General features: G+C 37.8%; 1 protein-coding gene across 1 annotated transcript in view; it reads right to left on the bottom strand.

The window, feature by feature from the left end:
- cdh13 (cadherin 13, H-cadherin (heart)) overlaps positions 1–27,631 on the bottom strand; it is a 413,334-nt gene that overhangs the window by 9,259 nt on the left and 376,444 nt on the right. Inside the window, exons 12-13 of the mRNA XM_088939282.1 lie at positions 9,835–10,068; positions 5,675–5,893 (exon numbers count right to left, since the gene is read on the bottom strand). Of these exons, the coding sequence (XP_088795408.1) occupies positions 5,675–5,893; positions 9,835–10,068 (453 nt within the window). The remainder of the gene's footprint in view (positions 1–5,674; positions 5,894–9,834; positions 10,069–27,631) is intronic.

Genomic DNA, 27,631 nt, shown 5'->3' with positions numbered 1-27,631 from the left:
ATCAGCATGCTAACAGCAGAAGACAGAGCAAGCCCTGTCTCTATATCATCTTGGTCATTATCAACACAGCCCTATTATCGGCATTAAAAGGAGGTTTTGCGCATGTGTTAACTTCATTGTGTTTCATCTAATACATCAATATGAGTTACAGGAGTCTTTAATTATCTAATTAAATGGTCTTTACAATTTTAATTAATCACAATACAAGGAAAAAGTTTATATACAGGATAGTGCACACACAATTGTTATCTCATCCTAACTTAGTTTAAAGTAAGATAGTATAGGATTAAAAAATTATTTGAAAGTGTTAAAGGTAACAAATGGGAAACAACTAAAATTTACATTGAAGAAGAAGGCAAGCTGTAATTAGGGTAGACTGATTTCCTGATTGACTGTAAATCTCAGTGGCTCCTAGTGGCTCAGTATAGAATGGAATGATGGGTAAATGTTAGTAAAATCAATGGAACAGTGGAAAATGGCTTTTCAAAAAGGATGTACCACCTTTAGAATGGGTATGCATAATAAAAAAATGCATTAAACCGTTATGTGTATGTGTGGGAGTTTTTCATCTCTATGGGAAACTGTAATATGTACCAGTACATGTGATTATCTAATTACACTGTAACTGATACCTTCAGACTCGTAATTGGCTTGAAATTTATGCAGCTGTGTTTTTCTCTTTCCAACTATGGTCTATGAAATGGCAGTGGGCATTCACATGAATTGATACAACTAAAGCAAAAAACCCCAGCTGTACTGTGGTGAGTAAGACAGAGATGTACTGTATACTGTTATATATCTTTACTAAAATCCTTGAAATTGTAATGCCCTTACTGGTTGTGCTACAGTATGTGAAAAACCTTGCTCTGCTGTAATCTCTCAGAGTCATACTCAAGAGCACAAACTGTGAAGATGCATATAAAATAATACAAGATATACAGTACACCTACAGCTTAATAGAATTGTATTTGTTTAGATTCAGTTATAATTTTCTGACACTTAAGACACTCTGTCTTAATTTCTGTGTTATTCTAATATGCAGATCTGGAGTTTTGAAGAAAAGTTGGAAAAATGTTTTTGTAACCTTTCACTTCTCTGTTAAGTCATCAAATTCAGAGGCTGAAATAGTTTTATTGCAGGGAATTATCATTTTTAATGGGAGTATGGACTGGTTCAGGGTGGTACTGGGTTGCTTTTTTACAGTTGCTTCTTTCTGTCTCTCACTATGCTTGTTGAGTGGAAGACAGGTTTGCAATTTACCTCAGAATGAATAAATCAATTCCCCTTAAAAGTCAAAACAGATGAACTCAGTCCAGCATTAAGTCTCTAATTAACCCTGTGCTGCATCTGGTGTACAAACTTTAGCTGGCATTCAAAGTGCCACTACAGTGTGACTAAATATTAACAGACCTTGAATAAATCAGGTTGAACTATTCTAACAGGATAAAAGATATATACAGTACAAAGGCTAAAGACTTGTGAATAAAATCTGTTTGCTTTACTTTTCATAAAAGAAAATGACTTAGAAGTGCTTCGCAGATCATTATGTTACTAATAGCAAACATTTAACAATCATCTATGTTGGGTTTGCTTTTCACTTTCAGCAGTGTGTTCTGCATTAAAGAAGTCAGACTATACTTTACAAGCAATGAAACATAACAGTGCCTCAGATTTCACTAACATCTTGTTCTGGTGATGCTCCTTTACATCCAAGTGAAGTGCTGTGTGGTTTAGATTACAATACAGTGTAATACGTATCATGGAGTTCAGCTACTGACAGTGAGTAATTTTTTATTCTTGTATAGTATAATCTTCAAACTTCTATTTTAGTCTGTCACGGAAAACAAATACACACAATTGAAACAGCAATCTCATATTTTCAGTAATAATCCATTGAGCACGTACAGTACATAAGGTTTACATTTCATAAAGTGAGTTTATGGATTGAGCAGAAATTTTCCTTGGGAGAACAAAATTCTGAATAGCAGTCAAGTGAATTTTTGGAAATGTCAGGTGCTCACTATTTGAGTTTAGAAACAACTGACAAAATTATGCGCAAGGGGAACTACAAAACCCAGCAAGGAAATGTGTTTCGGGAGATGTATTCTGAAGTTTAGGCTTACCACATGGGACCACGCGAGAAATTCCAAGAAAAAATAATCCCACAAATCGGCACTGACTGTCGCACTTTGTCTGCAAGACAACAATCTTGAATGAAGATCATTAATAAATGAAGCCGTTTAGGAGTAGCACTGGCGACTCAGAGGCCATTTTCTGTGGACCAGGTAATTGATGAAGTGGCAATAGAGAGAACAGTGGAGTTTTGCCACTGGTTGCAGATTTACAAACCCGAAGGAAGATAATGCATGAGGAGATGTCATGGAGAGTGCGGTGTTGACCGTTGCTGTATCGAAACCAACTGGTGGAGCAGTGGAAGGCTGGCAGTCTCACCAGGAATGTGAGAACACCTTTAAGGCATTTTGAGGGTAATTTTACTACTCAGTGACACATTATTACTGTTGTTGTCGAACCAGTAAGTGGCACTTTTCTCTCTAGACCAGAATTTCTAAACCTATGGCACAGTGGCACAGCTGTTAACACTGTTGCCTCACAGAACTTGGATCCCGGGTTTGAGATAGTGTCCAGATAGGGGGAACCTGCTGTGGACAGTTTGCACAACCTCCCCATATTCCTATGGGTTTTCATTTTCAAAGCAGTGTGTCATTTTTTCATACTGAGAATTACTTTGATTTGGACAGCTACAAAACAACAGAGGTGATATTATTTTACAATAGCACTCTTCCTACTTTCCAACAACAGAAGCAGAAAAAAGCCCCAAGACAATGAAAATCAGGACATGCATGATTCAGGATTTTGAGTCCGAGGACTGAATTCTTTATGATTTCTTTATGCAAGAAACTGAGGCACAATGATGAGACACTATTCTTACAGACGGGCAAAATGAGTAGAAAGTCATCAAAATCTTTCTAAGATTTTTGGCACGTAATTATTTACCCTTTTTGCTGTTGGCTCACTTTATAAGTGTCAGTTTCAATGCCAAGTGAAAACTAGCATTCTGTTACATACTGTGGTAGTTTATTGTACAGCAGACAATGTGAATTATTATAACCAGTAACAGATACAGAGCTGTTGGCATCACCATCTGACAAATATAAAATAACCCAAGTGATAGGAGGGTGACACTGACACAGCAGCTGCCTATTATCTTTAAAAATAAACAAAGCGAGAAAGAGAAACACTTGATACACTTGATATGAATGGTAGACGGTGGAGAAGAACAGCCTCACAAATCTCGCAGAAAAGTACGTGCATTTCGAGAGGGAACAGCCCCTCATCTCTCACGCCTCTGGCTTCTCGGTGGCAGCATGGGCGCGCGCCCGCTCAGCCCTGCCATGCGTGCTTCCCCCTTTTCCCCCACTTTCCCATCTACAGGCCTGAGGTCAGCCTCCCAATAAGGGAATTTAAATCAGAGCTGCCGGCAGCCTTTCCAGCAGCAGTCAGCTCTGCCCTGACAGAACTCATTTCCTTCTGAGACCTGCAATGCTCCTTGTGGTAAAAAGCCCTTTTGTGGCCCTCCTTTTCTGCTCAAGATTGACTCTCAGCACAGCGAGATGAAAAGGATTGCAAGAAAAGATTGTCTCAGGCTTTCTCGTTGCCTGCCTGCCGTGATGAGCCTGGTTGATCTTGCAAAGAGGATAAAGGATCTGGGCTTTGTAGCTAAAAGCACTCCTCCTTTTTGAATTAAAAAAAACGGAATGTAAGTTGCTCCTGCATTCTGCGTTTAATCAGTCTTTGCAATTCATTACCACCATGACCTTAGGATGTATAGCGTAGGTCTCGTAATTCAAGCTTTTGATCTGCAAAGCTGCTTTAAAAAGAGCAGAGAATTAGTTGCATTTACACATAGATTGATTTAAGGTAGGTGGTTAAGGTGAAAGACTTATTACTAGGAGGTGCCCATTTCAAGTGCATGATTCTGCTCACTCACTGTGTGTTATTCTGAGAAAGATACTCTGTAGCAGCTGTTCATGCTTTTGTACAGCAGGTCACTTTGGGCCCTGGTTTGTGTGGTCACTTTGGATAAAAGTTTGATCATTATTATTATATAAACAGTTTTGCAAGGTCTTTGGAACAATAGTGCCTCATAAAACCAACAGCACCTAATAAAACCAGGAACACAAAATCTCACCTAAGCTGTTCCATCAGTATTATTTAAAGGTTTTAAACAAAATGTATGAAAATCTCTTAATAAAACAATTTAAGCCCTACATTGCCACCTTATCACATATCTGCGTTCTGTGCTCTTATCTCAAAAAACCACACAACATATATAAAATAACATCCGCAGCTGATAAAAAGCAAATTAAAATCACTTCATAACAGCTATTAAAAAATGGTTGAGAGCTAAGTAAAGATGCTTGTGCAGTGTTTCAGCTGCTGTTTATAGTCTCCTCTTCTTGGTTCAGCAGGGTAATCTCTTGTGCTGAAACATCTCAAACCATATGAAGTGATTTAGCCTATTTCTACAAATTCCGCCACATCCATCAATAAATACCATCTACATGCAGAGACAAGGAATTGTGTGTATGCCATGATCTCTCAATTACTATTCTGTAACCATGATCTACAGCCACCGTGAACCATATGATTAACTACAGTGCAAGGTAACACTAAGTAACCCAATTTTATTACTTGTTAACTAGTGACCTTACTAAAATGGGGGTAAACTGAACAAGATGATCTACAGTACATTGTTCTCAAGGAATCACAAAACCTGAAGTAGATCTAAAAATAGTGATGGGAATCTGAACTGTGTTTCCAAGGCAGTTCAAGGCAGTACGAAAAAGACACGTTTTCACCTGTGTTCCCACAAAGAGTACAAGTCTGAGTCACTTGAAGGATGCATAGCAGAAGTAGATACTTATAAAAGCATATTTGTTATAAAAAATGTCTCATAATACTAATCTGATTGCCAGTAAAACATATTTTATGAAGTTGTCTGGTCATTTACAGTATGGTATGGTATGAGCACAGAGAAACATATATTTTCTAAAAATAAAAGTTAAGAATACAGTTAATTTAAAATCCACATCCTGACCATGCCAAAGATTGCAAGGGCCGTATTAAAGCAGGGCAGATTGCTAACCTCAAATGAGTTGCAACGAAGTCAAGATTTTAACGTTTCACTATTACTTGTTCATTGAATCTGTACATTCAGAATTTGGCTTTTGTAACTGACACTCAATGAATATCACTTTGGTTCATGGGTTCTGAAAATCCACTCACAATCTGGATACAGGGGGTTTGCAGTAATGCCATCTGTGAGACAATGTAGCACAAACATCAAAGTTTAAAAGTTAAATGTGAAAAAAGACAAAGCATGTCAATCAGTTAGAGACCTCACTATTTCAGGCTTTTTCCATAACTTGTGCTGGTACAGAAAAGCTATGAGGTTTCCAGCTCAGATAAAGGTGAGTGTCCCTCAGTAAATCACTTAACATGTGTTGTGTGATACTTTGGCCTGAAAGACCCGGAAAAAAGGTCTTCCACTGGAGCAATGACAGCTTCCTGCAACCACATGACTTTCACACGACTGATTTTAACATCTTAATGTCTGCCTGCAAGCACGTAAAAATAAGGAATGAAAACTCACAGAACAAGGCGAAGAAGGAAAAGCAGAGGACTAGGGCCACACTGATGTGCAGGGTGCCAGCACTGCTGCAGTCCATCTTGTTCTTCTTGCAGGTACACACTTGCACTTTGATTTCTGTGCTGTTGGACAGGGGCGGCTTGCCGGAGTCTGTCACGATGAGGGGCAAGTTGTAGTTGGCTCTTTTCAGGTTGTGCAGGAGGCTGACCTGAGAGTGGGTACCTGGGGGTAAGAGCAAACTGATTAAAAGAGAGTACAGTACTGTAGCCTGTGTTTGTTTTCATCTCATGGGAGACTGTCATGAAGGACCCACTTGTCTTTGGAAAAAGCACGCACCAATCACTTCAGAGACACCACTTTATATCTTTAACCTTATAAACTTCTTCAGCACCATGACAAGACCATAGGGATCATTTCTCTGTTGTTAGAGGTTCTACATTTATCCTTCTGTTCTTAAAGTGACTTCAAAAGGTAATTTGGAAATAAAGCCAAAAACTTTATAATGCAAAATCAGCTAGTGCCTTATTTAAACATCCGGCATTTCCAACCATTTTCAGAACATGTAAATTAGTACAATATTTTCTGTGCTGCATTGCTGGTCAGAAATAATAGGTTCTGTCCTAAGAAAGTCAAAGACATTTCTTGCGAAATAGACAGAGAAGGAAAGGACATTGTTAAGAACAGGTGCATTATTTATTTTGTTTCAGAAATAAATCTGTTTCTACAATGATTTTGAAACTGTGTATTGTAATACATTATGCACGTGAATATGGATGTACTGTAGTGCAAGTCGGATATTAAACAAATCATTCATGATTCACTATTGACTCTACGTATCCCCTCGCATCATCTCAAAAGTGCAAAGTCAATGTGATTGCAGTACAGTAGAAAAAAATATTTGAAAATCACAGAAATTCACAGCAATTGATGCAGGGCCAGCTAGAGATATTGCATGTGCAAATAGTTTTAGAATGCGTAGCACTATGCTGCAAAAATTCATAACAAAAGCATATTAATATATCTGTTGAGAAAATCTTCATTTGGTGATTTTCTCCAACTTTTCCGATTTGTTGTATACACTGTACCTTTGTCTTTCATATTCTCATGATGTGTGATAAGCAAAGCGGGTATTGCAAACTGTAGTGTGCACATTGATCTCTCCGGGTATGGCACTAAGTCCATTTCAAAGTTGTGTGAGTTTGGTCACAGTCTAATGAAATCTGGTAATAGAATGTTTTACTGCCAGTCCCCATGGCCCTACAGTTTCAAAATACTTCAGCAAAGCTGGTTCATTTCATGTTAAAGACAGAAGAGAAATTATATTTTTGAAACAGTCCCATGATGCTCTTATTACATGGAAATGATGCAAGCAAAGAGCACTGGAATGACTTTAAAAGCATAGGATTAGACCATATAAAAATAACAGGAATTAATATAGCCCAATTCAGGACAAGCAATTTAAGGCACTTAATAAGACAGGGACAAAACAGCTTTTTAATAGCACCCAGTAAAGCAGCTAGGACAAATCCTTTTAAAGCATATGTAAAAAATTATACTGTGGGGAATTAAGATGGAACACATACAGTATTATTGGTTCCAATACTAATAGGATGTTTTTAAGACCTTTCAGTATATAATGTAAAAAACAAACTCCATAAGTCAGACAGAGAAGGAGTTTGCCCTACGAGAATTGTCTGGATGAGAATTTCATATGAAGGGGGTGGGATTATGAATCATGTTCTATTTAGGGTGAATGAAGGGAGTCTGGCCGTGCTGTGTAGAAGATTCACCCTGTTTACAACTAGGAGCTGTACTTGTGAAAGCACATTCAAAAGCTGTCCTTGTAAAATATACAGTGTATTGAAGTGACAGACAATCTAATAGCTACTATTTTGTTGGGCCACTTCTAAAATCTTATCTAAAAAGGATTTATTTGTATTTTACTAGGCATGACCTCTAATTAAATTTCTCTATAATTGAGAAAGAAAGGCAAACTTGACATAGGACTGGAGAAAAATGAAGATAGGTATTTCTCTAACAATAGCCATCTCAAAAGGAAAGACATATTTTAAAAAAAAACATAACAAAAGGTATGTTATGTCTCCTGAGAGTTTATTTCTTACCAAACCAAAAGGATTTCTGCAAATCTTCAGCTTTACAAAAAATAAACAGATTGCTGTAAAGAAACTCTAGATGCTTAATGGCAGATGCTTAAAGGCCTAAACTGTGTATTTTATAAAATGCCATACCTAAAAGATGCTTTATTTCAGATGCTTAAATCTCTAAATCTCTGTTTTTCCCAGGAGAGGGCCCTAAAGAGTGTAACTTTATGCCTTCAAATCAGCAAACATGCCTTTCTGAAGAGTCCCCAATATGAATTGTAAAGCAGTCTGAACAGATGTGCTCTAGAAGCGTTAAGACTACACAAACACGGAGGCACTTTTAAATTGCATCCATTTCTGACTGGATCTGAACCACTGTTATACCCACCATATTAATCAAATCAGTCTGTAAATTGTGGAATGAATTTTAATGCTCATATATTCCTCTTGATCCAATATGTAGTTCCGGGGGATTTTTAAAAAGTCAAATTCAATCCTGATCTATGCTTTAGTATATTAACAAGTCTCTTAATTTCTTGTTATGCGGGTCAGCACAAGCAGCTCGCAAGCTATGATGATCATGAAATATTACTGATCCTGCGATGAGTGTGTGCCTGTGGGCTTGAAATGGACTGGGAAACAATGCAGTGTGCTGTCTCACTTTTGCAGTACAGTATGTGTCCTTCAAGGCTGCTGCAATCACCACAGATATCCCTTTTCTTACAAAGTACAAGACACAAACTACTGGAACGATTTCACAAAGTAAACAAAATGTGGAGGGCAAGAACACGGTGAGCTCTCTTCGGTGTTCTCGCTTTATTTCTTACTTCTGACATCTTTGGTCCTCAAAGCGCTGGACTCCTTGCAAAATATTCTTCCTCCAACTGGTTCAGACAAAAGCCATCATCTCCCAGGACTGGATATCGGTGTTGCATTCCTTCATGTTTGCCTTTACCATATCTTTCAAATGGTTCTTCTGGCCTCCTTTGGTGCAATTGCCTTGGTTAAGTTGGGAGAAGAGAACCTTCTTTGGGAGCCTTAGTCTGACACCTGGAGGACATGACCAACCCAGCAGAGCTATTGGTGGATGATCACAGCTTTAATGCTTGTGGCTGCTTGGGAGAGAGCACCTGTCCTCATATTTGATGTGTAAAATCTTCTGCAAGCCGTGCTGACGATATGCCTCCAGTCCTCTAAAGCATCTCCTGTATGAATCCAGCACCATACAGTCAAATAGGAATGATGGCTGCACAGTAGACCTGAATCATGTGTTAGTTCATGTCTTTATGCCTTGCCATATTGTGTTACATTACACTTTCCAACATTTCACACCAATTTCACCAAGTGAAACTTTCCCACTTTACTACATTTCACTTTGCAAGACCAACCACATGATTTGTAATCCTTGGTAACTTTTCTAGCCCCAGAAAAGAGATTTCTACAGTAGCTTGTGGACAGAGAATGAATTGGCTTCATTACTCTGTTCTCCTCCCCACTGATAGCTGGTGTGTGGTGAGCGGACAGGTGCACTTTAGCTGCCATCACATCATCCAGGGAGGGGCTACAGCTTCTACAGCTTGGTGGTGGTGGAGGGGAGTCCAGTATTCCTAGTCCTTAGGGAATCTTGTAAGGCGCTTTGAGTGGAGTGTACAGAAAAGTGCCATGTAAGTGTAAGGAATTATTATACTTAGTGGATGTACAGTACACACCTGACACACCCAGATACATGTGGGGTATTGATATTTTGCTTGACATATTTGTTAACTGCATAAGTGACCGTTGGGTTCCGCATGTCCTGCACCACCTGGGGCGTGAACCCAGGTCTCCGACGTAACGCAACAGGGAACCAGCCGCATGAGCTAAAGGAGACCTCCCTCAGCCCAGGCGGCTGAGGTGCCTGCTAGGAGCAGGGAGGGCGATGACGTCACCGTGTCCAAACTAGCTCCGCTACACATATACCATGCAGTGCATGGCAGTGGGAGGGACCAGACTGAAATAACAAGAGCTACTACAAACACCGCCAGAAAAGGACAAGAAAAATGGAAAGTGGGCATGACTCACTGTTGACTTTGGTGACTTTCCATGTCTTTTCCAGCCCAGGCTGCTTGCCCAGTTCGATCTTGAAGGGATCAGCGTTGGGGCTAATGTCCTTGTCCCTGCCGCCCACGATGACCACGTTCAGGTCCTTGGAGTCTTCGCAGACCCGAGCCACGTCGGGGAACACGGACGGGGGGTTGTCGTTGTCGTCCTCCAGGGTGATAACCAATGTGCCTGTGCCAGTGGCAGGTGGATTGCCTGCGGGTGGGAGGGGGGAGACACAGACACAGCTCTCATTAGAGAAACTCAGGTGCCCATTTGGCGCCATTTCCTCCTACACTAGACACTGCAGAGATCCTGCCATACAAAAATAATGGCCTGGTTGCACAAGAGGTGATCTCTGCCTTCAATGCTATGACAGCTCTCTCTATTTGAGTGGATTATCTTGTGTAGCCCCTTGCTCTTCAAGCCCTGTCTATTGTTTTTTTTCAAACACTGGTTAACTTCAGAGGGATAATCGACTCTATTGTTGTTGTTTCCCTGTCGACACTATAAGATGCAACTGTCTAGATGAATGTTTCTGATTATCTTAATTGACCAGATGTGGTTTATATCATCACTCATTTTTAACTTGTGCAACCTGTGTTAAACTCTAGTGCATTCAGAATGTCTTTTTTTTCCGAATTGCCCTGTTACTTTGTTTTTGTAGACACTGCCGAAGAATGTCATTTACAGCTGCATCAGTGCACATTTGTTCCGTATCAGTGACTAATTCACTGAAGATGAAACATACAATAATAGCATGATGGACCTCAAATCACTTTTTCTAGTACCAGGATTCTTTTTCAATGATTCTTTTAAAATTACCTTTTTATATTTAATGCCCTCAAAGTATATACTGTTTTGTTTTGTCTTGCATAGCATTCTGGAATGCATGAAAGACATGTCCTTAAGAAACAAAATTAATTAACATTTGCACTAGCAAAATGAATTAATGTAAGTCATTATGAAACCAACACAATTAACTGCTTGTTGTAAGTACAATAAAGCTCTGCAGAATTTGAATGATGTGGTCCTGGTATATAGTTCATCAGCAAAATCTGTTGACAGCTCCTTCTAGTGAAGATCCCTGTGAAGTGCAAGCTTTGAAGTCAAGCGAGCATGGGCTTTTTCAGATTAGAAATAGAAATTGATTTTTGCTGGCAGTTGTGTAGATGGATGACTGTGAAAGATAGGTCATGGATCGAATGCAAGTCCCAATGCAAGGTACAATCCGATGCCTCTGAGGCACCTGAACTGGAAAACTGAGACACAGCAACTGTCTGCACAAAAGGAATATGCTTTTGTATGGGAAAGTCTCTGAAATTCTATTTAAATTATATGAAAGCAAGTTTAATATCCAAAATGTCCATATCCTTTTGTACTCCACATCTCTGGTTAAACTGCTTTTTTTTTCCCTGCTAGAAGATATATTTCATTCATAAAGCTCAATTCCAATTCAAAAGTACACTTACTGCACTTGTGCAGCTGTATCAGAGGGTGGAAGCAAAGATGCCTAGTCAAATATTGGCATATACGTAGAACCATTCCTCGATTATTCATGATCAAACTACAAGTAGCAAGTGTCATGTGCACGTAGTGTACATTTTCTTAAACCTAAAGCTAAAACCAAATTCTCTTTACAGGAGTGGTGTTTAGAAGTAAATGCTTTTTGAAGCTGATCTAACCTGGCTAGTTCTGACCATGGTTCTAAAAGACAGACCTGAAAGGGAGTGGCTTTGGATATTTCACATCACACAAAGCCCCTGCCACCCAGAATTCATTCATTCTAGACCGTCTGCAGATGCGCATCCCATTTCACCTTATTTCAGAGATTGATGAATTTATTGAATTTTTGGTTCACTTTATCCAGGTCTTTTTTAACTGAGAACTGCACATTTTAAGAGTGAAAGAAAAATTAAATCTCCAATAGTTACAAAAAACGAAAAAAGGATCTCGCTAGTACCATCAAAAACTGTGAATTGTTTTTATAATGCAAATACAGTACGTTGGTACCAAAAACCATTATATCTCTATGCAATGTTACATCTTACTAAAACAGTCCATGAGCATTCTTTTAAATTACTAATGGTCCACTGCCTTTGAAAGTTATAAGACACAAGCATTAATTCGTGTCTCTAATGTGTTAACAATATTAGGTAAATATTAAATTAAGACAGACTGAGCACTTACAGTGATGCTCCATTTCAAATTTTAAGAAACAGAGATGTTTCAGAGATCCTGGGTCTTTCATGCAACAGAAAGTAAAAAAACTAGATGCCTAACAGAATGAAAGTTGGGACAATAATAGAATTTAGGCCTCCATCTTAACTGACTTCAGCATCCCAGAAATATATTTTGAAATCTTTAAAGATGCGTAGGTGAGATAATTTGTGCTGACTGCACACAAGACATAAACCATCATACTTCACATCTTTACAGCCTTTTCAGTTTTCTGGATTTAAAGCCTGGGCAGTTGCTATTGTCCCTTTTCAATCAATAACTATCAATGAGAAGCATTGAACAGAAGTAAAAAAATAAAACTCTTCAAGAAGTAATTGTAATTGAAATGAACTTGGTAGGAACACATATACCTTGAACATTTAAAGACCACAGTCAGGATCATAATTTACTGTCTAAAAAGCCCAGCTTTTATGTTTGCTTTAGACTAATATTTAGAAAGCTGTGTGAATGTGTTAATTTTCTAAAAACACAATTTTCTGATTTTGTTTTGCTGCTATACAACAACTGTCTGAGGAGTGAACTGGTACTGTAATTTCTCCCCCATCACATGGAGCTCTGCAGATATTGTACTGCTGCTACAATCTCCATATCATTAGCTACAGTATAATAGACAGCCTGGAATCCATTACCAGTGCAATTCTGACTTTGTAACTCACAGACAACTCTAATAAATACAGACATTCTACATATTATGTAGGCATAGCTCAGAATTTATCATCAAAGGATCTGAATGAAAAGAATATGAATCAAAATAATTCATGTCAAATGCAGGAGGTAGGCAGAATTATGATGTGATTGTCTTAGGCTTTTTAAAGAATAAAACAAAAACTACAAAAACTGCACTATATATTAATTGTACTGTACTTTTAGATACACTTACATTACTAGCTTGCTATTTATCATATTTTTATGACTGAATACTTTTTAGTCTAGAGCACCCGAAGATGAAGATGGAACCTCCTGCTTCAGTTCAGAAAACTATGACAGCCCTGAAATAAGAACATCATAACGAGCTTCTTCCACAGATCAGGTGTCACTGAGCCTGCAAAGAAAAGCTGGAAAACTCTTCTTTGCCTGCAAAGTGGTTAACACATGCACTAATGTGACTCAACCGAAGGAAAGACCCGCTCATCTGTGACAAAATCTGGACTAGGCAGCAATTCAAAAACTGATATGCCATGCCTCACTGCTTTAAGACACTATTCACTGCTCACTGAGGACGTGCCAAATGTTTAAGTATCTTTTTCTACAACAATTTATAATTCTTCTCAAGCTAATCATTCCGAAAAGAGGATGTATTCGGTGCTTCCCTTTTATACAGTACACAGTACCAGTATTGCAAGGGACAATAAATTGAGTTGTTTCAGTACACTGTATTGGAAATTCACCAAAACCTTATAAGATTTTTTATTTCATTTTTTATCTTACCCAATAAAGTAAGCACTATTTCTTCCAATGGACATAATAATGAAACCAATTTCCAATGTGCCTCTCTGGGGAAACAGTTTCGCTTTCAAAAGGAAAGGATTCAGTTTCCCACAGATAACCAAGGTAACTGCTAAATCAACAATACTGGCCATCGATGTCCATAATTCCACCTAGGCACTCTCACTTTTATACTCACAGGTACTGTATAGCTGTTAATCTCGGAGATATGCGCACATCTGTGCCAGTTGGAGGTTATTTTAATAGATGTAAAGGGTAACATGATGAGATGTATAAAAAACAATTGTGATCTCTTATTTAGTTTCTTAATTGAATTTGCAGTCTGGTTCAAACCCATTCCCTGGCCTATCAGTTATAATCACATATGGTTACTGACTCTAAGAGATGATAGCACTTACAGGAATTTAAAACATGGTTATAAAAGCCATCCTTTCAAGCATTTAATTAAACGGCACTCTTTTAATTTTAAATGTATTATTCCCTTGCCCATTGATGATATCATTGTCATTCTTTTATCTCCTAATATCTTTGGCTCCCCTGATGAGCACCCCCATACAGCCTGTCAGAATTAAACAGTGGATGAATTATGATATCTGCTCATTTATTTGTAGTGGAGAATGCTTTTATTTGCTGTGTTTTTTGCTAATGACCCGGTAGAATACTTTGTGTTACTCTGAAATTAAACTGTTATTGTATGCAGTTGCTATTAGAACAATCAAAAACTAAGGATTAAAGAAACAAGATCATCATGGAATTGCTGTGCTGGATGTAAGAGTTAATTAAGAACAGGAATGAAGAGAAACAAACGAGAAAATTATAGTCGCAGAGTCAAGATATCTCCTTTTTCATTTTCCCTCCATTTTAATTTTGGATTCCCACTGCGATATTAAATTGCAGAGAAATTCGTATAGCCATGGGTCAATTTATTGTCTCTTATAATCATGGGAGGTGAAAATCACAGTCTGACTTGATGAAAACCCCTTTGTGGGAAGTGGAAAAAGAAAATAAAATATAAATTCATACTGTATATAGAGTACAGATATTTCTATATAATATATAAATAAACCTGTCTCAACAATGTCTGCATTCTGCAGTAATCAAATCAGTCTCACAAACGGTGGCTGGAGACTCTTCTAAAGTAAGTGCGCTTGTTAAGATTAAAACCATAAACAAAACAAGAAACAGTGAGAATATTTTAATTGCAATCCAGGGTTATATTACAGCCTGGACCTGGCAAAACTGTTGGTACTATCTGTGTTGCAGGGGGCTGGTTCTTTAGGTAAGAAAGCCTGTCTCCAGAACCAAGGCTGATTTGCAGTTAATCTATTACAGTAACTCGTTTCCATTTGACTGACTTTGAGAATATTAGGACATCACAGCTGAAAAGCTACAACATTTCTTTGTCAAGACCTTGTTGAATCCATTTTTCTGACTGAATCAAAAACATATCAATGGCCGGAAATGGGCCAAGGTCACCATGTGACTAATTTATTATGCTTTCCAAATGGGTTCAGTTAGAAGTGTTAAGCCTGCCTGAAACTTGACTGTTACTACAGTATATGCAGGATACTATGCTTAAAACAATTAGGGCAGGATAAAATAAACATATTAGTACCTGTATTGCCTAACTCGGAATCGGAAGTGAAACACAACCTATAGTGCTATGAGCTAACATTCATCCAGTACAGTCTTTGGAAAACATAAAATTACAGTTAAAATTACAGTGTAAAAATAAAACATAAGTAAGTGCTTAATAGACCATGAACACATACAGTAGCATATTAACACCTGTCAATAGACTACTTACAAATATCTATGAATGTTACTTTTATCAACAAAATTGAATATATTCAAAGCACAATCTGTAAATTGTTTTAACTGCGTTACAGTCAGAGAAAAGATGATCAAATAATAAAGCTGAGGGTTTGTCCAAACACATTTCACTCAAAGGTACAAGTATATATAAAATTTATGTGTAACAGACTATATGAGGATAACATGAATAGGTAACCACATTTAAGGCTTCAGGATTAAATAGGGAGCTTATTTTTTAACCTTATTAAAAGTGTTATCTATCTCAAATAAAGCAGATGTCTGACTGTGGAGTCTGAAAATATTTCACATTTACTAATAATCTGCCTATATTTAGGAACATAAATTAAATGCCATTAAGAGAACAATGCAGAAAATATAGCACTGCAATTTTCCTCAATTTAGTGTTTCTATAAAGTCTGATAACTACTGAAAATAAATGCAAATCACTCCCATTTTCCCATCCAATAATAAGCAGAGCCCAAAACTGTAATGCTGTATTTCATGTTCTGCTGCCTCATAAGAATCTAAAGTTGCTATTTTGACCTAAGCTGAAATCAGTTATCTTCTAACTAGAATTTCAGCAAATGTTAATTTTAACGTTAATTTTTGTAATGTTACAATAATTCTACTCATTACAGCAATATGAACGTGCTAAGCCACAAGCTGCAAGAAACATTTTGCTATTCTAGCACATAAAGGCTTTGCCAAAAATCATCATTTACGTAATGAAATACTATTATTGTGTAATTATAATTATATTTATTCACATTCACATTTATTCACATTCACATTCAAACTTATTCAGTTTGGCATATAATCATTTTTGGTGAGTTTTGCAAAATGTGAGAATATACTCAGAAATGTCAAATTTATAATGATCATTTTAGTGTTCATCTCATTTACAGTATTGTAGGTGTTCTCTTTTTCAGCTAGTTTGACTCTTTTGAAGGTCACGGAGTAAGAAAGGGGAATTTAATTTTTTGGGGAGCTTCATCAATAATTTATTAAATTCACTATAGTTTGCAGAGAATTAACTAACTACTCCTGCAGGTCACATTCTTAAACCCTCATCAGAAAAGCATCCTTTATAAAGTGTTCAGATATCCTTATTCAGAGTAAATAAAATGTGTACATATTTTTATGTACACAGTACATACTGTACTTATGTCATGTGCAGAAATTTGAAAAGCACATTCGTAAAGTATTCTACTCAGGTTTTTTTGCAACATTTCTTGCAAAAGTACAGAAAATTAATGATCACATTTCATACAGTACTTACTGTATGCGTTAGAAAAAGCTAAGCTTAATTCAGCCTTAGCCCACCTTGTTAGAAAACCTTCCTTTCTTAGAAAAAAAATATTTCAGTTTTTTATTTTTCGTGAATGTGAACAGATGTCTTCAGAAAGAATTGCTTCTGTTACAGATTAAGTTCAAACACTACTCATGTGAGGCGGCGGGTGGATATCACTGCATGCTTGCTCTGAAATGAGTGGCTTTTTTTCCTTTTCTGGGTTCACAAGTAGAATTTATTAGAAATGAAAAAGGTTCAGAACTCTTAAGAAGATGTGCAGTAAAAAAAACCCAACAACAATCCTCTTAGCAACAGATTCCAGCCACAGCCACTCTGATCTTTAGCTTAAGAATTCATAAAGAAAGCCCGAAAAAGAGAACTGGTGTCCTGTAATTCTCATTACACCATGTCAAAACCCTTCCTTATTACTTTTTCTAATCCAGTGAAAGAAGTATTTCTACATATATTCTGATTTGTTCATTTCTGATTAAAAGAGGGGTGTCAATCCTAATCTGCATGCTCTCGGAGAATAGTGAAAAATATTCTGGAGAAAATTAAGAAAACCAGATCCTCAGAAGAGAGGACAGGCCTGGTTATTCAGAAGCAAGGCTCACCTAGTTCAAAACCTCTTGAAAAAGAACTGCTGTTCGGCAATGCAATTCCTCTGTCTACAGAGAGGTACTGTACGATAAACCCAGGGTAGAAGAACTCACTGATTCTTTGATCTTTAGTCTTCACTTTCAATTATGCTAAAACAATATTACAGCTATGCTCATTGCACATTTGCCACCACACTCTCAGACCATCTTTCCTCTTTAATTCTCTTGGTGTGCAGGAAACAAAATCAATATTTTCAGCTCGTCTTGTTAAGAAAGCCATCTGCATCACTAGGCAGAAGGCAAATTCTTTAAATGTACGCCTTGTGAATTACACAGAGCAAAGTCCACAAACAACAGAAGCTCTACAATGTCATACAGCGATGCTCATTTTTTATTAGAACACCTATTACAAAAAGAAATTGCTTATTGCTAGCTCCAGTGAGGCTGGTTGCCCCTGGCTTCAATTTTTTTTTTTTCCACAGAAACAAAACAGTTTTAAGAAACAATGGTTCATGAAATGTCACTGTACATTTGCGGACTTGTTGAGAACCACAGAGACATAGGTAGAGTTGCATCAAAGAAAAAAAAAAGAGTGGTTGAATACATTAACTGCTCTACGGATGGGCTTTTTGTCACACCACAACTAGCGTATAGTGCGAAAAGAGGTGCCTTATTTATTCACATTGGAGACACATCTATTTGCTTAGCAATTTTCACTATCCCGACAGATGGAGAGCATCACCAATCTGAAGGCCCAACCGTAAATAAAGACACCTTGTAATGCAGGGACACAGTGTAATTGAAGTAATTTGATATTTTCCAGAAAATTAACGATAAAAATGTGAAAACTGCTCAGCTAATGTGAAGCACATATCTCATCTCTGCTGTCTGGTACTGTTTATCTGTATGAAACACGTAACCTGTTTATGAACTGTTTTCAAAGATTTGCATAAAGTGACACCTGCAGATTGCATGGCCACGTTATCAGGGGCTATGGTGCATGCAGTTGTTTCAAAAAGATTTGAAAAAAAAAATTCAATTAGTACAGTGAGTACTTGATATCACAAACCATGGCAGTTTGCACACAGGGAAAGGCTGAGGCTAGAGCTCGTCTTTCACTGTCATGACCATGTCAGTGTGCTCCCTGCGGTCCCATTTCCCCATGCACCAAATGTAATTTCTCCACGGTACACAGTTTTCCTGATGGAGTTTTTTAAATAAACCAATCAACTTGATGAACTCCTGCATGGTGAAGTCAAGGTGAATAGGGAAGGCCTATCCCAGCAGGGGATTTTTGGTTAATATTACTACATAGTGAGCCAGCTGCCTCAGTAACTGACTTTCTGGCAGCAGCCTGAGTTTGAGGGACATAAGAACATCAATTCTACATTACGGTTAGCCAATCTGTCAGTGAATTGTTCACTTGGAGTAGGGACCACAAACTTTAAAAGAACCTCTATCTAGGGCCTCACCTGGAAAACTTGTTTTCTATTATCATTGCATTTTGAGTCATCTTTCTCTTAACGGCTTGGACTGTTTATTTTGACTACGCTCATAAAAGTTAATTTTTTGAGCTAATTCAAATGATCTTGTCCTAGTTAATGATTTATCAGCTCCCCGTATACAGATTGTGAATGTACTGTTATGTACAGGTTATCATTCAAACTTTTCTCTTAAAACACAGTTGGGCTAATTATGGACTAAACTGGAGTAGATGATTTAAAAAGAGCTAGAAAACCTGATGGACATTGGTCTACAAGGGCTGGACACTGTGCTGTATACACACACAAAAAAAACCATACTTGACACTAGTTAACTACAGTATAACTTTTGTTTGCTGTCCCTTTGGTAGCAACATGTTGTAGATGAGACCAGTATTTCTGGTCAAAGGAATTGCAGCTCTTTCCTGGTACACAGCAGGATTGAGGGGGATGCCTTAAAAAAAGGAGCTGATGAAGAATTTCTAAAGTAAAATGAAGGGGATAATGTCTGGTTATGGCAGCACATAATGTGCTGACAATTGCAAACAGGGAGCCCTGCATATACTGTATGAAAACATTACAGTTCACCCAGTGACACTAAATGCCCACAGTACACCAATAAGTCTGAGCCAAAATAAGGTCCTCCCATGTTACAGACTTGCAGAACAAAGATTAATTTTAAAATACACAAGGTATTACTGCAAAATATCAAACAGAACAACAATTGTCTAAACTGCAGGATTTAATACGTCAAAATAACTATAAAGAATTTCTCACAGACACATGTTTTTGCCAAGAAAGGTAAATTAATTGAGTTCTGGTGTGACCTGCTGCTTTACAAAATTGGCAAATTACAAATTTGCATCCTTGTAGCAAAGATTTCTGTTCGCAAAACACATTATAATTCTTATCCCACTTTGACTAACACTGTCACATTGACACCCACAAGTTTACATCTACCCACATGTCAGATGCAGAAAAACAGAATCATGTCATATATGCTTTCACATGCTGAGAGATTACAGTTAAACTTTAATTTAAAATGTCCCTGTGTTAAGAAGGGACACATGAGGTGTATTCCTCCATTAGGGATTAATCAGAAAGGACTGTAAATCTTAGAAAGCACAAGAAACATTTCTAATGAACCATCCATCTTCTAACTGTTTCACCTAATTCTGGGTCACGGGGGAGCTGGAGCCTATCCCAGCAAGCAAGGCAGGGTACACCCTGGATAGGACTCCATCGCAGGGCAAACACACAGATACACACTGCGAATTCTCCCAGAAGCCAATAAACCTACCAGTATGTATTTGGACAGTGGGAAGAAACCCACGCAAATACGATGTGAACTTACAAACTCCACACAGATAGCATGCCAGGTTCAGAATTGAACCCAGAGCTCCAGTGCTGAAAGGCAGCAAAGCTACCCACTGTGCCACCAAGCTCCCCATTTCTAATGATAACTATAAAAATGTAAAGCATATTGTAACGCATACGGCCGACAGGCACTGGGTAAGAGCCGGCTTACCAGAGCGGTGACGTCACCGCCCTTCCCTGTAATAGCAGGACGCAGCCGCTAGGCTGGGGAGAGATCTCTCTTTAGCTCACCAAGCTGGGTCCCTGTTGAGTGACGCCGGAGGCCCGGGTTCGCGTCCCCCACAGTGCGGGGCCGACCTGTGTAGGCAGCAGGCTAGGGCGCCTGCCAGAACATACATACTTGTCCTTGAAAGTTAGTCCAAATGATCATAAAACTATAGGAGACTTCTTAACATTGTGATATTCAGCATTAACCACCAGTTTCACTCAATTCCCTTTCAGAGCGGACTGTGAAATAGGCTTTTAAAAGTGGAATACATTCCCGTTAGCCACGCTCTCCCCTGGCATGTATCAGCCCCCCAGAATTCACTCACAAGGTGGTTCCGACAACATACAGAATCTGTCACTCTGCAGGATCCCATCACATGTAAGAGAGCCATTAGCCTTCTTAAAATAAAGATGAGTAACAGAATCACGTTTGACCAGGAACGGTGCCTCATTTACAACTCGGCAGGCAATTTGGTGTGATGACGCCACATTCTACAGTATCTGGACTGTGTTTCAATTAAATTAAATGAGGTAATTAATGGATAAATATAAACCTTCTTTATCCCTTTATATTCAGATACTTGATGTCGCTGTTGGAAGTCCTCCTTGCTATTGCTGTTTCAGATGTAATTGCTATTTGCCAGCTTTCAGCATTGAAGGATTCACCTTTTTGTAGTACGAGTAACTTTCCCTGAACAAATCCCGACCGTCTGCTTTGAGAATTCTTTTATGGGGCAGTTTCTGCTTCGATGATGATTCAAAGGAAAAGGTTTAAATATTAATGCTTGCTGGTGAGTTTCCAGTTGCGCCTTCACACGGCAGGCTGCTATATGAGGAAAAAACGAAGAGCTCTGCTACTGGAAGACGTTCAGCATCACTTCTGCTCTGGTTCACATTGCTACATTGCCGTTCTTCACTTTTGTCTTTCCTAGTACTGATTCGGCCATTTGACCTTTAGCATTGGCAAATAACTTCCAGAGATGTAAAAATGATGAATGACAGGAAAGCTATCAAAGGAGGTGATTCCAAACCAGCCTAATTCAAAGAAGATAATCTTCCACAGCTTTGTAGACAATTGGCTTATATACTTACTTACACAGTCCTGTCCTTCTGATTTACAGTATATACTGAAAACTATTTTTATTTCCCATTACCTACAGTACCATGAGTGTATGATCGTCTTAGATACTTATCAGCAATTACAATATACAGTATCCTGCAGCTCACATGATTCCTCCAGGAGGAACAATCATATTAAGGCACCAGTCAATGATTAAACACAGAACAATTCCAGATGCACTACAAACACATGCATTCAATAAAATAATTATATAGTCTTTCTGGTATATTTGCAGGCTTACAGAAAAACAGAACACTCGGCAGAGCAAACAAAACAAAATAAATTGGTGAGTGCTGGTCAGTTTTCTCTAGAAATAGAAGAACTTCCACTTTATCAGTCAGATTTCCCCCATACCATGCTGAAGTGAAATGCCCTTCTGTTAGCAGGTGTTGTTTTTAATGGCTTGATACATTTCTATAGGGGTTAAATGCACATCTCATTTTCTTGCCTTTTTTAAATATGTTTTAAACACTTTGGGATTATAATGGCATTATCAAGTATCTGGCAAGGAAGCTTTGAACTGTGATAATGAGGGTCATGCCGAACGTATAATTCAGAGATGCTCCGTTAGCCTCTGGAAATAATTGCAGGAAATACTGCTGTTAGTTATGAATAAATAGATTAAGTTGCCATTAACCATTTGGTCTAACTAACAACATTATAACCTTATGTGCATAATGCAAATTAAACAGCATTACCTAGATACAGTATTTAGGTGTACTTTCAAATGTTACAGATACAGATATATACTGTAGTTAATATGCATGTCACTCACGGAAATGAATGAGACTAAGACTATGTTATCTTTGATAACAGAAATTCTGCAATCTCACTTTTACAAAATAGCCAGATGCAGTTTTATAGCTACTAGAATTGCAGACTAAACTTAATTACTAAAAATTAGTCTGTTCACTACAACACCTTAATGATCACATTGCTGACTGAATGACAGAGTGTCAATAAACCTGAAATGATTAAAAACAGGATACCAATGCCTTTGTCTGCTTTTGTGCTTGGCTGACTACAATGAAGCTTAAAAAGTAGGTTATAGAATAAAACCTATCATAATTAAAATGTTTCTGGGAGATTTTCTTGACAGGCTTTCTAACATTTTCAACTTTATTCCTAGAGGATCATGGTGAAATGGAGTCTTGGCTCACTACAATGAAGCTTAAAAAAATAGGTTATAGAATAAAACCCATTAAGTTTGGGAAGTCTCTGGATGCCTTTTCGTGACAGGCTTTCCACATTTCCAACTTTATTCCTAGAGTGTAGCGGCGAGCTGCAGTGGACAGATGCAGGAGTAACAGGGCTAGATGAGCGAGTTACAGAAGTGATGACAGCGCCACTGAAATCCACACAGTGTACACTCTGCCATGATAGAGGACCTAGTCGTTTGGTGCTGTGGAGTGTCATGGCCCTCCCTTTGTATGATGTTTAGCTCCACCGCTTTTAACATTGCAATTTACTGTAAACCATAAAAATATATTTCTGCAATGGAACTGACTGTTTATAATGGTAATTAACTGTATTTATACTGCATTTTTCATCCCAGCGGATTACAAAGCCCGTTTCTTTCAGGAAGGGACACATTTAATCTACCACAAAGTACGGCACCACCTGGCTGATGACTGGTTGCATTCTGCACCAGCTGCCCCACTGCACAGAGGATCAGGTGCAGAAGTGAGGAATTACTTAACCTTTTGAATTAAGGTGGACCTGTAGTGAAGACAGATTGTACAAATCCGGAATAAAATTTAGCCAGGATTCTAAATGAGTTAACACTCCTGCAGTCTAATGAGATCTTTACTGGAACCTTGGTTTAATGCCTCATCCAAAGGAAGGCAGCACCCATTTAATATTAACTACCATAGGTCCAGTCTTGTCTACACTTCTAAGGTCTAGTCAAAAAGTGATAGTGCTGCTGTTTGATTAGGCTAGAAGATGTGAACACTGCTGTTAAATCCGAAGAACTTTTGGATGTACAGTACATCCGTGATTTGAACAGTGTGTCATCTACCAAATACATCCTGTGCAGAAGGACACACAACATAGCCCAGGCAGTAGGAGCAAGTAAGCACCTGCTGTTTGGGATTCACAGGAGATGATGCCAAGCCAGTGTTGTCAGAGGCACTGTTTATACACATCGCTAATGAGGGTAGTTCTGTACCATGTAATTAGATTACAAAACCATTCAGTGTGGGGAAAACCCTTGTTGCCTCAGAGAATGTTCTTTTCTTCATAATCAATGTCTGTTTATGGTTGTATAATACCAGCAAATTGTTTCCACGGGCAGCTTTTTGAATGCCTGCCATAAATCACCCAAGCCCTTCAGTGCTGCCCGCTGTGTTTCAAGCGCGGAAGTTCTAGCATGTCTTTTTCTTCCTCTCCCTGCTATACCGGAAATTAAGAGCAGTTCCCTTCCCAAAGGGCAAACCGTTTTCTAGTAATCCACATACTGTACATTAACATTTTTTAATATTTCAGCTCACTGCAGTGCATTATACTTAATAATTATGGCAATGCACTTTATAAATGCACCACTCAACACTCAATGGTGAAACATGAGCCCGAGGTCACAAGAGCTACGCTGACGTGCACTTGAAAATGAAAACAGGTGGCATCTTTTTAGGGTTGTGGAATTAAGGAATATAAAACAAGTCATGTTGTGGAAGTTGATATCCTGACTTCTTTGCTGGATGAGATTCTTGGAGCTCCCCTCATAAAGTTGCCCCCCCCCCCTTCAAACTGCTCAAACATTAACTCCCATCACATCGTTTGAGCTAAGTTTGTGATAACCTCTTCACGTCTGCCACATTTTCCAGGTCTATTATCATTATAAAAGCTGCTATTAATTACAAAATATTACAAATAGAAATGCAGATAAAAAGAACCACTGTAAGCACTGTTACTGTACATTCTGTGAGGGTGTTGAAATTAGACACTTCATGGAGTGGTATTGAGAGGTTTCCCATTGTTGTTAGGACCCCTGGACAATTTCCAAAATATCCCAAAGGTTTGTGGTCCCCTGGTTAAAAAAATCCTTGATGTAAAAGGTTTGTCAACACCTATGTCTTTCACATACTGTAAGTATCCGCTTTCAGCTCTGTGCGTCTCATGTTATATGTATAGTTCATGTTTTTGCTACCTGTGTGTAACAGACTGTTCTTGTCTATATCAAATGCCATCTAGCAGGTTCTGGCTGAGTTTTGAATGTATGAAATGTCTTGAATTCCCTTTCCTGCTTTCACAATGTTTGATAATCTTCTTATTTTGGTTTTGTTGTCAAATATGTGTAGTTTATGAACTACACCAGAATCCAGATCATTGATATCAATTAGGAAAATCAGTGGTCCTAATTCAGATCCCTGTGGTACTCCACTAATTGCATAATAACAAATAGCTCATTCACCTTTATCCTGTAATTCTTAAGATGCTTTTTCGTGCAACTTGAGATGTAATCTTTTATGAGCAACTTTATCACAAATCCAAATTTATCATACTATTGGCTATGTTTGTACCCATCACTGTTATCTGTTACACGTTTATTGCCATACCGATAATCCTCATCTAGTTTAGTTTCCATAATCTTACATGCTACAGAAGCAAGAAGTATTAGTCTATAATTGCTTTGTCCAGTTTTAATAACCCTTTTAATCAATAGGAATTAACCACTACTTTGGTGACTCTTGTTTTCCTGAAGCACATAATACTGGTAGAATACCAGGCCAAGGCTATTTGTTTATTTTAAGTGCCCCTAGTACCTGTAACATATCTGCTTTTCCCATGTTAATACTAGTTAGTATAGAACTTTATCTTTTCTCAGGCATGTAGATTCTTATTAAATGTAGAGTATTTCAATTTAATGCATTATCCATTTTTTCCATAATCTAAAAGTGACTCTTTATTCTCCAATTGATTCTTTGCTTTTCTTTTCCTATTGGAATATGGAAAAAAATTGTTTTACTATCTTGTTTTGCAATATTTTTTCTCTCTATGCCCTTCTCTCCCATTACAATCATATTCCCTGCTCCTGTTCTTTTTTCATAATTTTATGAAGTGCTTTCTTTCTCCTCTTTTTTCAATTGATTTCTTAAACCATTTGGGTCACTACTCCCTACATTTTGATTTCCTTCTGGGATAAATCCATTCTGTATTTAAGGGTATCTTTAAACATTTTTCGTTAATTCTGTGCTGAATCTATATATTCTCTTATTCTTCTTGTCTTAATTCTCATTCCTGGATAGTCTTATGTCCGGAAATCATAAACCTTCATTTTAGACTTTTTACACAGTGTGAGCATAATTCCATAAATGGAGTTTCTATGTGATTTTATTCCTATTCTATCCTATATTCCATTGTTTGAAAAGACAAGATCAACACAGACATTCTTTTTAGCAGTCAATCTGAGAAAACACATAAACACACAAAAACCCATAAAAAACTGTCATACACTCACAACAATAGTGATAGGTTATAGAAAGGATGCAGGCAGAATGCTGGACAGCAAAGATTTTTGACATTAATTTATATTCTGCAGTGATACAGATGACTGGAAACTCCCTAAAACGGGACAGCTGCCCTTAACAAGAACGTTTTTATTTACAAACTTGACTCTGTCAGATGCCTGCTCTGCTCAAAACTGGAAAGCAGCAGTCAGGCATGCTATTTTTCCACAACCTTGAAATTAAAAAAGTGCACTATTTCTTTAGATCTGATTAACATTGCGAAAAAATGAGAATTAATTCGCAGCTTCAACCTTCTGTAGGGAAAGAATTCCAATTCACCATTTGTCAATGTCAGTTTCACTCAATAATGGGGAGTTTATTGAATGTGCAGAAATAGCTAAGGTCTGTCGCCCAAGTTTGAGGTTATTTCAATCACTTCAATGCCATAGTAATCCAAAGTACCTTCCCATCCTAAATACTGATGAACACTGTCCATTGATTGTGGTAGGTAAAGTAATACTATACTAGACAGCTGCTACAATTCCCATTTTGGTAAATGAATTAAATGGGAAATATGAGCACAGCTGAGAAAAAAAAGAAATTTTAAAAGAGGAAAGGGGGGGGGAGGGGCCAACATGTCTTTTGCAGCACTGTTTTCCAATTTGAAAAATATGGACGTGGGTGGTCGTAGATAAAAAAAAAAGAAAGAATAAATATCAACCAATCAGAGACACTTTGTATTTGAACAAGGCAACAAATTGATCCTCTATTATATGCAGACTTTATAAAAAGTAGCACGGTGCTCTGCTACACACAGGATCTGATGAGAGCTCTTTCACAGAAAAAAGGCAATTAAGCAGCCAGACAAATGAGAACAAAAGCTTCATTAAAAACTGTGTCCTCCAAAAGTAATGAGCGACAGTTGTGTATAAATACAGTTCATACTGTACCCTGACTGATGTGGAAAGCCTCATTCAGAGTCAGGACCCTGGGGCATATTATCTGAACCCAAACTGACAGCTGAAAAAGATATAACCCTGAAAATCAAAGTTCTCATTTTTTAAGCCTGAAAAAGCAGACGCTTCACTAGATCCAATGTCTTGCTTTTGATAAAAAAGCAGAACATCGAAAGATGAACTGAGAATGGCATTAAAAAAACCTCACGGATTTCTGGAAACCAGCTGAAATAATGAGGCTGAAGTGCCACACAGTTGCACATTTTGTAACCTAGCTAACACACTAATACATAGGTGTATAATACTGAACTTTCTTAACACCTCCTCTGAAGTTCTCATCTTGCTCTTAATGTCAATGTTACATCAAAATATTTAATTGAATATCTTGGGATATCGTAGGGTGAAAATGAAGCACATGGAGAAGTACTGTAGCATGCGGGGAAGAATGTTATTTTTATCCTTGTAATTTTCTTTTCTCAGCCTGAGGCAGGTTGAATCTTCACAAATATTTCTCAAATATCTTACCACAAAAGCTACAGTACATGAGTTGTTGACACAAGAGGGTCACTGGCCCTCTTGTGTTTACAATCCAAAAAGAAACATCTCTTAAATCAACAACTAAAGTTCATTTAAAAATTAAAAGTAATGCAGATCTGTGTGACTGTTTAATTAGCATTAATTGGAAATAAACAGAAAGTTCAGTGAACATACTAGAACACTACAATAGCAATCTACATATGTTACTTGTCCTCTTTATATCACGTTGTGCATTAATAGCAGGAAAATATAGTTGCGTAA

Source organism: Atractosteus spatula, chromosome 21, assembly GCF_055471065.1.
Source record: "Atractosteus spatula isolate fAtrSpa1 chromosome 21, fAtrSpa1.hap1, whole genome shotgun sequence".
Lineage (NCBI taxonomy): Eukaryota > Metazoa > Chordata > Actinopteri > Semionotiformes > Lepisosteidae > Atractosteus > Atractosteus spatula.
The sequence above is the reverse complement of the archived record's forward strand: the minus strand, read 5'-3'. Positions and strand labels throughout refer to the sequence as shown.